This window comes from Seriola lalandi, unplaced genomic scaffold (assembly GCF_002814215.2).
Source record: "Seriola lalandi dorsalis isolate HSWRI2012SDOR001 ecotype SW California unplaced genomic scaffold, Sedor1 jcf7180002054317, whole genome shotgun sequence".
NCBI classification, from domain to species: domain Eukaryota; kingdom Metazoa; phylum Chordata; class Actinopteri; order Carangiformes; family Carangidae; genus Seriola; species Seriola lalandi.
Genome location: NW_019524870.1, coordinates 1,078,676 through 1,092,121, shown reverse-complemented (window position 1 = coordinate 1,092,121; position 13,446 = coordinate 1,078,676). Strand labels below are relative to the sequence as shown.

The 13,446-nt window shown below is 41.4% G+C and overlaps 1 protein-coding gene across 1 annotated transcript in view; it reads left to right on the top strand.

Annotated features, from left to right (window-relative positions):
• The window catches only part of LOC111655436 (uncharacterized), a 56,141-nt gene extending 43,212 nt beyond the window's left edge, over window positions 1-12,929 (top strand). The window contains exons 12-16 of the mRNA XM_023406844.2: window positions 1,351-1,421; window positions 3,155-3,312; window positions 5,498-5,642; window positions 7,157-7,300; window positions 7,417-12,929. Of these exons, the coding sequence (XP_023262612.1) occupies window positions 1,351-1,421; window positions 3,155-3,312; window positions 5,498-5,642; window positions 7,157-7,300; window positions 7,417-7,680 (782 nt within the window). The 3' untranslated portion in view covers window positions 7,681-12,929. The remainder of the gene's footprint in view (window positions 1-1,350; window positions 1,422-3,154; window positions 3,313-5,497; window positions 5,643-7,156; window positions 7,301-7,416) is intronic.
• The last annotated feature ends 517 nt before the right edge of the window (window positions 12,930-13,446 follow it).

The following is a 13,446-nucleotide window of genomic DNA, read 5'->3' as shown; positions in this document are numbered from 1 at the left end:
CCTAGACCTGCTTTATAATCACACACATAATCAACACATGGACATCTACCTTTAGACTCTATGGGACCTTTAATTGATCTTGCTTTGCAGCATACATTCCCAATCTCATAAATTGAATAATAAAATCTTAAATTCCTCAGTTGGACACAAACAGGACTCCACATTAATCACCATGTTGCTCTGTAACTACTGGAAGCAGAAATTTGACTCCAAGTTGCCAAAAAACAAGCCAGTTATTGCAGGAGTTGAAGTTTTCAATGAAATGTAGTTTTAAACAGAAGCTTTCAACATCTTCTCACCAAAAGCACCAAATACACACTGACTGCTCTGTTTAGGCCGACAATAAATATTAAGTCCAAACAGAAGAAAAGGCAATATCCCCACAATCCTCTGCTACATGAAATTCCTTTTGATTTTAATGCATCTCCATTAAATCCTCATCTTTGCGTTCTGACCAATCAGGGAGCAGTTTTCCAAAGTCCTGTGTCATAACCAGTTTCACACTCGTAGTTCCACGTTCACATCGACTGCTCTGTTGAATCAGCTGTGATCCAATCAAACGTCTATGTTTTCACTGTCAGTGTGAATACGGTTTCTCCAACTTACATAACACATAAATCAGCTGCTGGATCAGTTTATATGGATAAAAAGAGACGTAACAGCCAGTTAAACACAAATACCAAATGTTATCACACGGTATATACATTCTGATATTATTGAAATTCATACAGCGGTTTCTGTGTATTTTGAACAGTGTATCATAGCTTTAACAATATAGGTGCATATATCTTTGCTATAGACTTTAGGAAGATCGGGGCACTAGGAGGGTGTAGAGCTGCAAAATCAGATTGAAACAAGCTTCTGACTGGGTGATGGCATGTTAGTATTAATAGAAATAGAACATCAAGTCGATAATAGACCAGTGTGAGATGTAACTTTAGGATAAGAATACCGTGACATGCTTCAAATAAACCCTCTGCCTCCTGGACTTGTACAGTGCAGTGGTTTAATTCACAACAAAGTTGGATTTAGTTTGGATTTAACTCAAGATAATATGGAACATGTTAGAGTTCCCACTACAGGTACGACAATGTAGATTATTGTACATGTTGTATATAAGCAGAACATGATGCTCTGTTTATTCTACGTGTCTCTGATTTTGCGTCATGTTTTTTACATAGTTTTTACTCATCATTGGAGAGAGATCAAATGCATACACTTCTGCTATAAGTTTTTATGCTGCTTGTATTAGTGCAAATTAAAAAAAAAAATTATATATAGGTATATATATATACATATGTGTGTATATTACTACAGGTTTAATGTGAACATGTTTTCTCCTCCTCAAAGCACCAAGAGGGAAAAGAGGGTGGAAGACCTTCTACGTCATCCTGAAAGGGTTAATTCTCTACCTGCAAAAGGTAAGTAGTTCAGAGTATATTTTATGTGTATATATAAAATGTTTGTGTGAGAAGTAATATGTAACATTTGCTTGATATTCATTATTCAACCTTTTACTGTAAATAACAGGTGACTGCATCTCCATAAACATTCTGGTTAACTTTCAAACCAGAAGGTGTATCTTCATCCTCACAGTAGAAAACCAAACAAATATGTTCTTCACTATCACGTGACCTGCCCACACACAGTCTCCTGTAAGGCTTTATGTTAATGTTTGCAATCACGGCTTTTTAAAACAGTCTATCTTGGGGAGTCATTTTATTTTGGCGCCTGTTTCCTGTTTACATGTCTTAGAAGTGTTATTACATAATGTCCTCAGCCAGTCAGGCCCTGGCAATGAGCAGAGGAGCCATGCGCAGTGGTGGGCCTGGCTTTGATGAGGGGCAACCTCTGCCAGCGTCACAGGCCACTGATGCTCCAACTTCCTCCTGTATGGAGAGAAAACAGACCATCTGCTCGAGAATGAGCCTGTAGTGACACAGCGGAGCTGTATCCAGCCACAGTGCTTTTTATGTGATGACCAAAATCTATGTGAAGCAAAAGGTCGAGTACTGAAAAGTTGGCGTTGAATGTCGAGTCAGCCTCTTATTTATAATAGCATAATAGCATTCTCCAAACTGAGGGGTAGAAATAGGAGGATTTTTAAGTCAAGTCAATTTTTACTTGTATAGCACTAATTCACAACATAAGTTATCTCAAGGTACTTTCCAAATAGAGCAGGTCTACACTTTCTCTTTATAATGTTACTTACAGAGACCCAACAATTCCCACCAAGAGCAGCACTAGGCGACAGTGGCAAGGAAAGACTTTCTTTTAAGAGGCAGAAACCTTGAGCAGAACCGGACTCAGGGTGGGCAGCCATCTGCCTCGACCGGTTGGGTTGGGAGAGAGAGAGAGAGAGAGAGAGAGAGAGAGAGAGCAAAAAGCACAAACATTGAAAAACTTAAAACTAAGCCCAGGCCTAAACTTCACTAAACTTGGTCATGTATGATCAAAGAATGATAAAAATTACTTCTACTAGCTTTTTGTTTACGTGATTTGCTATAATGATTATTTGTCCTTTAGTCAAACCAGCAGCATCACAATGAATGAATGTAGATTTTACTTTTTACAATATTTTTTACTCTTCTCAATGGAAGTTTGTGAAAAGTTCAGGGAAGTTTATATTTCTTTCATGGAAACAACCTGGTTTGTATTTATTGTCTTATTCAGGTGGTAGAGCAGGTTGGCTGCTGAATCCTGGGTTGGCGGTTCGATTCGCCGTTCCCCCGAACTCAGGTTGCGTCAAACCTATGCCAAATCAAAGATGCAGATAGTGATCTGCTGATGATGACATTGTGCATTTCTCATTCTCATCTTCAAGTTATTGGTTCTGAAACTCAGGTCCCAGCTGTACTGTTCTCCATTCCAGCACTGGATCAGTTTTAAATCCATCTGAGGGGGAACGCAGAACTCCATATTAATCCAGTTATTGCAGTTGTAAACATCTGCAATAACTTCCAGGTTTTTGCTCCTCAGTTGAATTCAATAGGGATGGTTGCCGTGCTAATGTTTGCTAGCGCGTCTTCACCCTCCTCCCACTGCTCCAATAAAAACACTGAATGTCCTTAGTCAGTTCACCAACTTTAATAAGTCTTAAGACCCTTGTACGTTCACCATAGCAACCATTTCTAATTTGTAATTGTCCTGTCAGGGGGAGTACAGGCCTGATAAGCAGCTGTCTGACGAGGACCTGAAGAACGCCGTGTCCATCCATCACTCTCTGGCCATGAAGGCTTCAGACTACAGCAAGAGGCCCAACGTGTTTTACCTGCGCACCGCCGACTGGAGGGTGTATCTCTTCCAGGCACCGTGAGTCCCAGTTACTGCTCCTCGCTGAGCTGACATCATGTGGAGAGAATCACAGAGTGCACACAAACACTAAACGCTGTGCGATTATCCACTCACACAGTTTACAGCGTGTGTGCAGGTGCGCCTGCACAGCGTCTGACTTCTATCCAAACAATGTGTGGTCAAAAGTATGTGGACACCCCTGTACAATATCCTCGTGTGTATTTTATGGTCTAAGGTGTGTTTCATTGTTTCTCATTTCTAATTAAGGTCAAATTTAATGCTACAGCAAACAATCAGTACTTGTACACGCATTTAAGAGATCAGATCTATTCCCTCCCCCTGACCTGACTTTTGGAGACGGACAGAGCAACGAGACATTCAAACATCATGTGGGGGAAAGTGACGTGTTCAATTCCAACTGAGGCCTTTTGCTGCATGTCTTCCCCTTCCTCTCTTCCCTAACGTTCCCGTCTCGCTCCCAAACAAATAACTAACAAAAGGAGTCTGCACTCTTCTCGCAGGTTTGTCTAATCCTGGATTAAATGTACCTGGTTTAAGAAATCATCTTACTGGAGACAGACGACTTGTATGAACAGTTTGTCGTTGTCTCTTTCCTGTTTCAACATGATAATATCTGTTTGAATTACACTGTGGCTCTCAGGGTCAGATCAGACCTCCGGATTCATCTGCCTCTAAAAAGAGTCTTTGTAATACAAAATATTAAGAAGAGAAATAAAAAGACGCACGACTTAGTGAGAAGTTTAGGCCTGTTTCTAGTTTCATTTCATGTGTCACTGCATCAAAAAAAAAAACCCGGGATGGGAGGGTGTACTATTTCAGGGCACTTTGATCCTGCTCTAAAATCTTGTTTTGTGGCTGACATCAAGGAGAAAGCTGCAGGTTACTTCATGCTGACTGACAGACTACTCAGCTTTATTTGGCAGAAATGATGAGAGCGGCAGCTGAACTGGATTCACTGTCGGGACGTGAGCTCCTGCAGCCGGTTGTCGAGAATCGCTGATCTGAGACCAAATCCACGAACAATAATTACGCAGAGGTGCACAAAAAAAAAAAAAATACATGGAAACAGTTTATGAGCAGCGATGAATTAAAAAACAACCTGCACACGTCTGGATCGATTGTTACGGGCCTTACTGACAGCAGATAAAAGCAGAGCTGTACACACGTTACAGATGATAAGACATTAGATTTTAATTAGGATTTCTTATATAATTCATTGTAACATTGCTCTGGGGAGCTCAGATCTCTTTTGGGGGACACTGGTCCTCGTGCACAAAGTCTGGCCTGCCCTGAGCCGTAACCTCAACCCCAGACCTTATCACCCAACATCTGTGCTGGACTCAATGATGCTCTTGAATTCGACAAAACCTCTGCAGCAGGTTCAACATCTGGTGGAGAGATGGAAAACCAGGAGAGTGGTTCTGTTACAGCAGCAGATTAATGATCATAGTTGTGGAATGACATGAGTGTAACACTACGGTGTCCACATACTTTTGGCCATATGGTTGATCACAGCTGAGCATCCAATCTCAATTAACAGCATGTGTGGCCAGCTGTGCACATGTGGCCCACGGTGTGCAGAACACATGCTGTGAGCACACGGATCAATGACACACACACACACAGATGTTGAACAGGACGTACAGTATGCTGCATGTGAAGAGCAAGGTGAAGGTGTGTGTTGTTGGTTTGTGTGTGGGTGTGTATGTGTGTGTGTATGTGTGTGTGTGTGTGTGTGTTAGCAGCATCCAGGAAGTGGCACATGAGTGGCCACATGTTTCAGCCCCCAGGAGGACAGGCTCTGTGCTCCAGTTGCAGCATGCATTTGTCCCAGATACTGTACCCCTCTCTGAGTCTCTCTCCTCTTTCTTCCTCTCTCCTCTTTGTCTCTATCTCTCTCTTCCTCCCGTGGGATTTAAGCAAGGCTGTCTGATTCAATCTGAATTTCCTCATGGGCCCCTAATGGGTCTGTTAGTGTAAAACAGGCCCTTTTCTCTCATGGATTAATTGGCTCCAAAATAATTTCTTTGTCAACAGCAAGGCTGCATTTCCTGATAATTATTCCTTTGATGTTGTAAGTTAGCCGCGTGCTGCTGTGAGACGGGAACTGATAAGTGTGTTTGTACCTACTGCATGTGCTTTGGAGCTGAAGATATGTCTGTTGTGTGTCTTTGTGTCACAGGAACGCGGAGCAGATGCAGTCCTGGATCACACGGATCAACACAGTGGCCACCATGTTCTCGGCTCCTCCTTTCCCAGCAGCCATCGGCTCTCAGAAGAAGTTCAGCCGGCCGCTGCTGCCGGGGACGATGTCAAAGCTGTCTGAGGTAACGTTATGTTAACAGCTGCTTCACAGCTGGGTCCTGGAGGGGATTAAATCTGGTCCGAGTCAAGTCAAGGACCCTGTGAAATAAGAACAATGATCCGTGCTGTGCCGCCATTTCCAATAGGCGTTGACACATAACTTTTCATAATATAAAGGCAGAGTAATTACAATTAAAATTAAAATTTCATGAATAAACACTCGAATAAACACTGTAATATATTACTAATGACCACTACTGGCACTGATTTCAGATATTTCATTCCTCATGTCAAACTGTTGTGAAATGTGATTTTAAATACATTCAGAGGTCTGTTTACTTCAGCCCAAGACACAAATTAAACTAGAGTGACATTCAGTGGAGCGTATACCAAACAATCCTACACACGTCTGTCTAGTTCAAGATCCAAACATTATCTCCTGAGAAATGTCACAATGTCTTCCACACCAAAGTTTAATGGTTTCTTCACTGACCTGTGACACATCCCTCCAACAAGTTTGGTGCAAATGGACTCAGTAGTTTTTGCGTAGTCCTGCTGACAGACAGACAGACAGACAGACAGACAGACAGACAGACAGACAGACAGACAGACAGACAGACAGACAGACAGGGATGAAAACATAACCTCCTTTGAAGAGGTTGTAGGTAACATTTGAGTAAATACCCTGAAAGCAATCACACTGCCATCGTGAGAAGCTTAGTTGTTTTAGTTCTGACAAGACGTTTTTCTTCTTATAACAAGAATGTCGAAGGTGCATCACCAGGCCTGAGACACGTCCCGTGTACTGGAGGAGACATCTGTTGCTTGTTTTTCTCTTAATTTCCTGCCTCCTGTCTCTCTACAGTGCACTGTTTAAAAAAACGCAAAAATACAGAAACAACCTAATGAAATGATATATTATGCAAATTATGTTATTTTAACGTGACCAGTTATATATATGTGTATGTAAAATATTGAAATCGTAGAGAAATTACATAGAACTGTATTTTATACAAGAAATATCAAGCCAATATTCAGCTTTGGCTGCAGAGGAACATAGGAGACATGACTCTATGACAACAACAAAATAATATTATATGTATTTATAAGAGCTCAGTGATACAGGTGATGGACTCAAACAGGAAAGAACTGTGTCGTTCACAATAGGGTCCAAAAAGAAAGTAGATGGTCACAACAAGGAGACGAGAATAGGAGATAGGAAGCTTGATAGGAACCGAAAGTGTGTTTGACGTCCGTCACTCGCCAGTCTCATGTTTGTGAGACCCAGACTCTCATTCAACACAAACCAAACTCCATCTTATTAACAGTATTTGTAATGAGTCATTAATAAAAACATTTTGGTCGACGTGGATTCAGGTGTATATGATGGAGAGCTGATTCTCTGATTGGGAACAGGTGCACAGGTGTGTGTGGGAGTCAGTCATGTAGTGGGATAAAAGATGAATAATTATTCAGGCAGGTTTTCATCGTTCCCTCCATCTCCATCCTGATGGCAGTGTTGACCTTGTGTTTCCAGGAGGAGCAGGTCAGATCCCATGAAGCTCGATTCAGAGCCATCTCCACTGAGCTGGCCGAGCTGCGCTCTTATCCTCCTGACCGCAAGGTCAAAGGTCGCGAGCTGGAAGAGTACCGCCAGCGAGACGAGTATCTGGAGTTTGAGGTGAGATGAACTCAGATAAAGAAAGAAATGGGAAAGTCAGTGAAGCATTAAATCATTATTACAGTGCTGCAGCTCTCAATTGTCTGTCTCTCTCTTACACACTCACGCCTCTATAGAAAACACGGTACGGGACTTACGTCATGCTGCTGCGAGCTAAAATCCGAAGCGGCGAGGAGGACCTGTCTGTGTTTGAGTCCCAGCTCCTGGAGGACAACGGGCTGCAGAGGGCTCACTCCAGCCCCACGCTGCAGGACAGCAGCCAGGCCAGCCAGGCCAGCAGCACCAGGGACGGCGCCAACAGCAGCAAAGCCAGCGGCTGCAGCAGCAAAGTCCGACAGGAAGGCCAGAGACACAGCTACCGACAGGCCGTCAAGAAGTGAGACAGGGCGGGGGCGCCGGGAGCGGCACGGCGTTGCACTGCCAGCGGCAGGCTGTCTCCCTGCATAGGTTTTTATTTGAGATCCAGGAGCTCTGCTTGACGGGGGAGCTGGAGTGAGGGTCTGCTACCCCACGCCCTCCCCCAACCATGACGCCCTACCCGGCACCCCAATCTTCTCATCTACCAGAGGAGGTGCAGATCCTGTGACTGGCAGAGCGGCTGGGAAAAGACACCAGCGGGGATGTTGGTGCAGGAGGTGGGAGGAACAGCTGGGGGGGTCACAGATCTGCAGAGGCCAGGTGTCTTTGACAGCTGGGTGCGGTGGCAGACTGAACTGTGCACTGAGATAAAGGGGGTGCTCACAGATTGAACAGGGCACCACACAGGGACCTACATCCAGCATCCTTTCCTTTTCTCTCCCCTTTTGTTCTTTGGAGGCACCTCTCCGGCCGCGTTCTCCCACCTTTCTTCTCGACCTTTCACTCAGTTCTGGGACCAAACTTGTTTACACATTTTAAAACAAACATCACATTTTAGACGACTGATGATTTGACTGCAGTTGAGCTGTTACCGCCTCTCTGATTCAGAGAGCCGTAATAGTCACTGGACCTGTCAAACATCACCAGGTCTTTTACGGAGCCATTACATTCCAGCTCCTCTTTTTTTGCCACATCGCCACGGTGTGTTCACATTCCATTACAGGAGCGGGACATTACAGCTTTTAGCTCCTGCTTGCACATATTTCACTGAAGGCGGTATCAGCTACGGACAGTGCACAAACACGTGAAGAAGAAGTGTGATGAAGAAGAGGGCGAGGCTGCAGCACACAACACGATGAGATGCTGCAGCTCGGCGCGGCTCGTCTCTCCTCTTTCCTCCAGTCGCTGACGTCCAGTTGGAGGGCGGCAGCATCAGTAGAAGTCCACAGTACTCCTGAGCAAAAGAGGTCTTTTTCTTTTGTTTTTGTTTGTTTGGTTTTTTTCTTTTTGTTGTTGTTTTTTTTTGCTCTACTTGAACCGGCGATCTCTCCTCGAGTTGCTTTCGCTTCTGTCCCGTGATGTGCTTCTGTTCTTTCTACTTCTTGGCCGAATGTCGTTGTTTTCTCCAGTGATCCGCATGCCTGCATCCAGCACAGCTTCTTTTAGGCCTTTTTACTACGTCGAGGGCGAAAACTGAGAGCAGCAAAGTTATTCCTCTAGGGTCATGTTTCGTCCTTCTCCTCATGCCGGTGCCATATCCCAACACGTGTAACCTTTGTCTGTACTTATAGCCTCTCTCATTTCTATAAACCCTATTTTAACACTCACCAGGCAGACCCTGAATGTTCTTGTTTTTCAATATTTTTACAGTATTTTACAGTCGTTTGTTGATGTTGAACCTACTCCTCCTCCTGTGTACGTCAAGTGTATGAAGAAATATGATATTGAAACTGTAAAAGGAAATATGTTACCCATACTCTTTGTAAACATCCAGGATATGTTGTGTATATATATAACTCACCATCTGCTGTACGCTTATATTGTAGGATATATGATAGTATATTTACAATATATTCAACGCACTGTTGTGAAGACGCATTAGGTACACGCAGAGTTGGCATCTTGTAAGTCCCAAAAGCGCTACACGATAATCATATGTTTTTTTGTTTTGTTTTTCTTATATGGTGGAAATAATTCAGCACAATATGAGTATTATAGTAAAGTCTATGTACCTATCAAAGATTAGTAAGTGATCAAAGGGGCTTTGTGACAAGATTACGCCACATGGAAGAGAAAAAAGTTCAATGCTGCTGTGGAAAATGGCCTGAGAGCATGATTGTTGTCAGAGATGCATGAAAAAAGGTGAAGTATGTAAAAAAAAAAAAAAAAGGTAAAAGAAAGAAAGGCTGTGAGGACAGGTCTGGAAACATATAATGTTAGGGAACGTATGATTTTGGTAGCCATATACACCTCATAGCATTATATGATGTATAGCCATTTTCTACTCAGGCTTTTAAGCGACACCTTTGAGCAGCTGCAGTGCCAGCGTCCGACCAGCAGGGAGAGCTGTTCAGCTTTCAGTTCCCTTCTTTCAGCCATAATCACACCTGCTGCACCTGCAGTGAATATGCATGGCATCACCCACTCACCTGAGGACGAGGGGGGGATGGGTATCGCAGGGCTAAATGAGTTAGAGGACCTGTTTGTATAACTATGGATGTCAAAGTGTGTGAGTGTGAGTGTGTGTGTGTGAGCGTGTGTGTGTTCAGAGATGGCTGTACAGAACCTTCCAGCCAGTGAAGTGAAGGAATATTCAGGCTTAATCACAGCATAGTGTTTTGCCTCTGCTGAAACTATTGTTGATGAATCAATCAGCAGATTGACAGGAAATGAATCTGCAAGTCTTTTGATGATCAATTTAATGTTGAAGTCATTTTTAAAGCAAAAAAAAAAAAAGCCAAATATTCCCCTAAACTAATTTATGTAAGATTTATATAAGATTTACTTCTGTCCTTGTCTTCTGTGAGAGTTAAAGTGAGTATCTTTGCATTGTAGAGAGCTTGTCGGACAAGAGAGGTGGAGCTGCAACTAATGATTATTATCACTTATTGATTTATCTGTTCATTATTTTCTTGATTAATCATTTTGTCTCAGAAAATGATGAAAAATGTCATTTTTGGAGTCCAGCAGCCCATAATATTCAGTTTCTAATTGTAGAAAACTAAACCAGCAAATAATCACTTGTTTGTTCGGTTTTTTTTTTTGTTTGTTTGTTTGTTTGTTTCCCCCTAAAAAAAAAAAGACCCAAATGAGTAATCAGATACCAACTATTTTTATTGGATCCAACTAATCAATTACTCAACTAATCACTGCAGCTCTAAAACGAAGCTGATTTTCACTGGTTTTGGGACATTTTGTCGATTGGTCAATTAATCCATAATGAAAATGATAATTACTTGTGGCTCTGCTGCAGTTTTTATTTTCATCCACATCTCATCTGCTTTTCTTGTCTGCACTCTTCCATCACCTCTGTCCATCACTTTTCTTTTCAGTCTGGTGGTTTTAAAAAAAAAAAAAAAAGTTTATGTGTATATTTGTTTCAAAACTGACCTTGATCCTGCACCTTTTATCAGTTATTTAACTTGACATTACCGCTGTGTATTTATTAATAGTTGAATCTGCTGTTTATGATGTGGCCAAACTGTCGAGGAGCAGCCAGACTCAGCGCTCAGTGTTCATGGTCTCTTAAGAAGAGGGACGATGAGTTTTGATTCATTCTTGAAGATTCAGTCACATCAGAAAAAATCTCTCAGAATTTATCCTGAAAACTTAAATTCTTTTTATTCCACATTTAAGCAGGTATCACCTACGTTACATTTTGACTAGAAATAACTTTAAAATCATTTGATTTTCACACTGCATCTCTAGTTGCACCATTTACAACAAGCAGCCACAGATCACACGGATCATTTAACACAAATTTAGCACAAACACATTGTACAGAAAATGTGTCCTGGAGCTTTTGATCATATCACACAACCTTCTTCAGCACATAGAGTTCATCCAGATGCCATGAGAATGTAGTTATTGAAATGTCCTATTGATCCTTTCGATCTCAAACTTTCCCCAGGGTCAATGAGACAGAAGGAAATTCATAAACTATTTCTATAGTCATTTTTCAAGCGTTTTCTGGTTGTAGCGTCTCAGATGTGAAGATTCTTTGACATATACGACAGTAAAAGAAATCTATATCTAAATCAAACGATTTAATGATGTCACCTGAACTTCGGAAATTCTATTTTTGCAAACTTCACAGACTAAAGGTTTAATCAAGGAAATACTCAGCAGGTTAATCAATAATAATGAAAAAAAAACACCTCCTGAGATTTTCAAAATGAAAGAACAACTGAAAAATCAACATAAAGCTTTTAAAATACACTTTGGCTCCTTCATGTGTGTTTTGGTCTGTACTGGACTCAGTCTTCACACAACCTTGACAAATCATACATTAATTGAAAGCTCTAAGTTTCCTGATTGAATCTGTTCAAATCAATTTGTCATTGCAACAGCTGTTGATACAGAACTGGTTGAGACTTTTGGCTCCAAAGTGTTTGCCACATAAAAGGTATCTATTAAAAATCCATTTTTTTATGCCAAAAAATAGACAAGGCAAAAAAAAGAAGAACTTACATTTCTACTGTGTTTGTGCCTCTGTAACTTTGGGCTCTGCCATTCTGATACTTGGTTGTAAAATGTAAAGAGTTGCCTTTGAAAGGAGACCAGGGTTATGATTGTAATCTAAAGGTTTGACGAAGAGAGACCTTTTATTTTGGACACATTATTTCCAGGCTTGTGCACAACAACGGGGGTGTCTGTTAGAGGGTTAATTGGAAAATGTATTTGGAGACTGCACTGAAAAAAGTGACAACAAATCAACCACAATTAGTGCAGTAACTTCATCCTGCTGCATTCTAGGTACAGTCCATTCAGTGTGGATGGATGTGGTATAAAAGGAAGACAGTTTTTCAGAGCTTCCACCTTGGCAAAGTCTCCAAGGTCCCCTCCCCTCTCCTCCCCTCCCCACCCTCTCTCTCCCCCCTGTGTGTTGTCACCACTCACTTTCATCAAAGAGCAGCTGCAGGATCTCCATGGCACTGGTTAGCATGGAAATGGCTGGTTCCCCTGGTGACAGCTCTGTGATGCTCAAGTGAAAGTCACCTCGTTGTACTGCGTCCACAGCGGTAGAACAACCTCTGTGGAAGCAGCAGTGCATGCCTGCAGCAGTCTGGGCGAGCTGTCCTCTGAACGTGCACCTGTTTCCATCACAGCCTCATTTCTGAATGTGACATGTAAATAAAGCATGAGATATTATGGCCTGCTTTCATTTATATTATGGTTAGAGTATTAAAAGAAGGGTTAATATATAAGGTAGGTCAACATTTTTTCCCTGTCCTTGAGCTCATGTTTTTTTTTGTTTTGTTTTTTTTTATCAATGTGAATGAAGGAAATGGCTATATTTAATGCTGTTGTACGCTGTTGTGTTTTAGAGACTCGAGCCAGCTCATACAAATCTTTTTACATGTAAAGGTCTCATCTGATCCATCTCAGTGTTTTTTAGACTGGTGCAGGTAAGGCAATGTTCATTTTATGCTATACATACAGTGAGCTACATGTGTCACTGCCTTGTTAAAACTCACCAAGGAAATGTTGTTTGTGCAGCTTCTCATTTTGGGAGGCGTAGAAGATAAAAATAAAAGTGTTTTGAAAGGTTTACTGTGTCTGTGTGGAATGTAACTGAAGTACATTTAAATGTTTCTACTGTATACTCTTACTCTATTACATTTCAGAATCAAATATAGTACTTTTCTACCAATTAAAATGATTTGACAGCTATTAACTTTTGCAGATTAAGACTTGGGAAGCATCTAATGAGCATTTGAATGTTCAAATTAGCTCCAGCTGCAACCTTAAAATGCCACTAACACATTATTGTTTCATAATAATGGTTCAGTAATTAAATAAACAATAAGACATAGGTCACAGGAAGAATTCTACTGCATAATGAACATTTTACTTTAGATACTTACAGCACATTTTAATGATAATACTGATTGATGTACTTTTACTCAAGTAAATTTGTAAATGCAGGACTTTATTATATGATACTCATATTTAATTATCATGGGCTGCTGATTGGGACTATTTTTCCACTATCTTCTGACATTTTAAAGATAAAATGATTATTCAGTTAATCAAGAAAATAATTGGCAGATTGGAGATTAATTCTA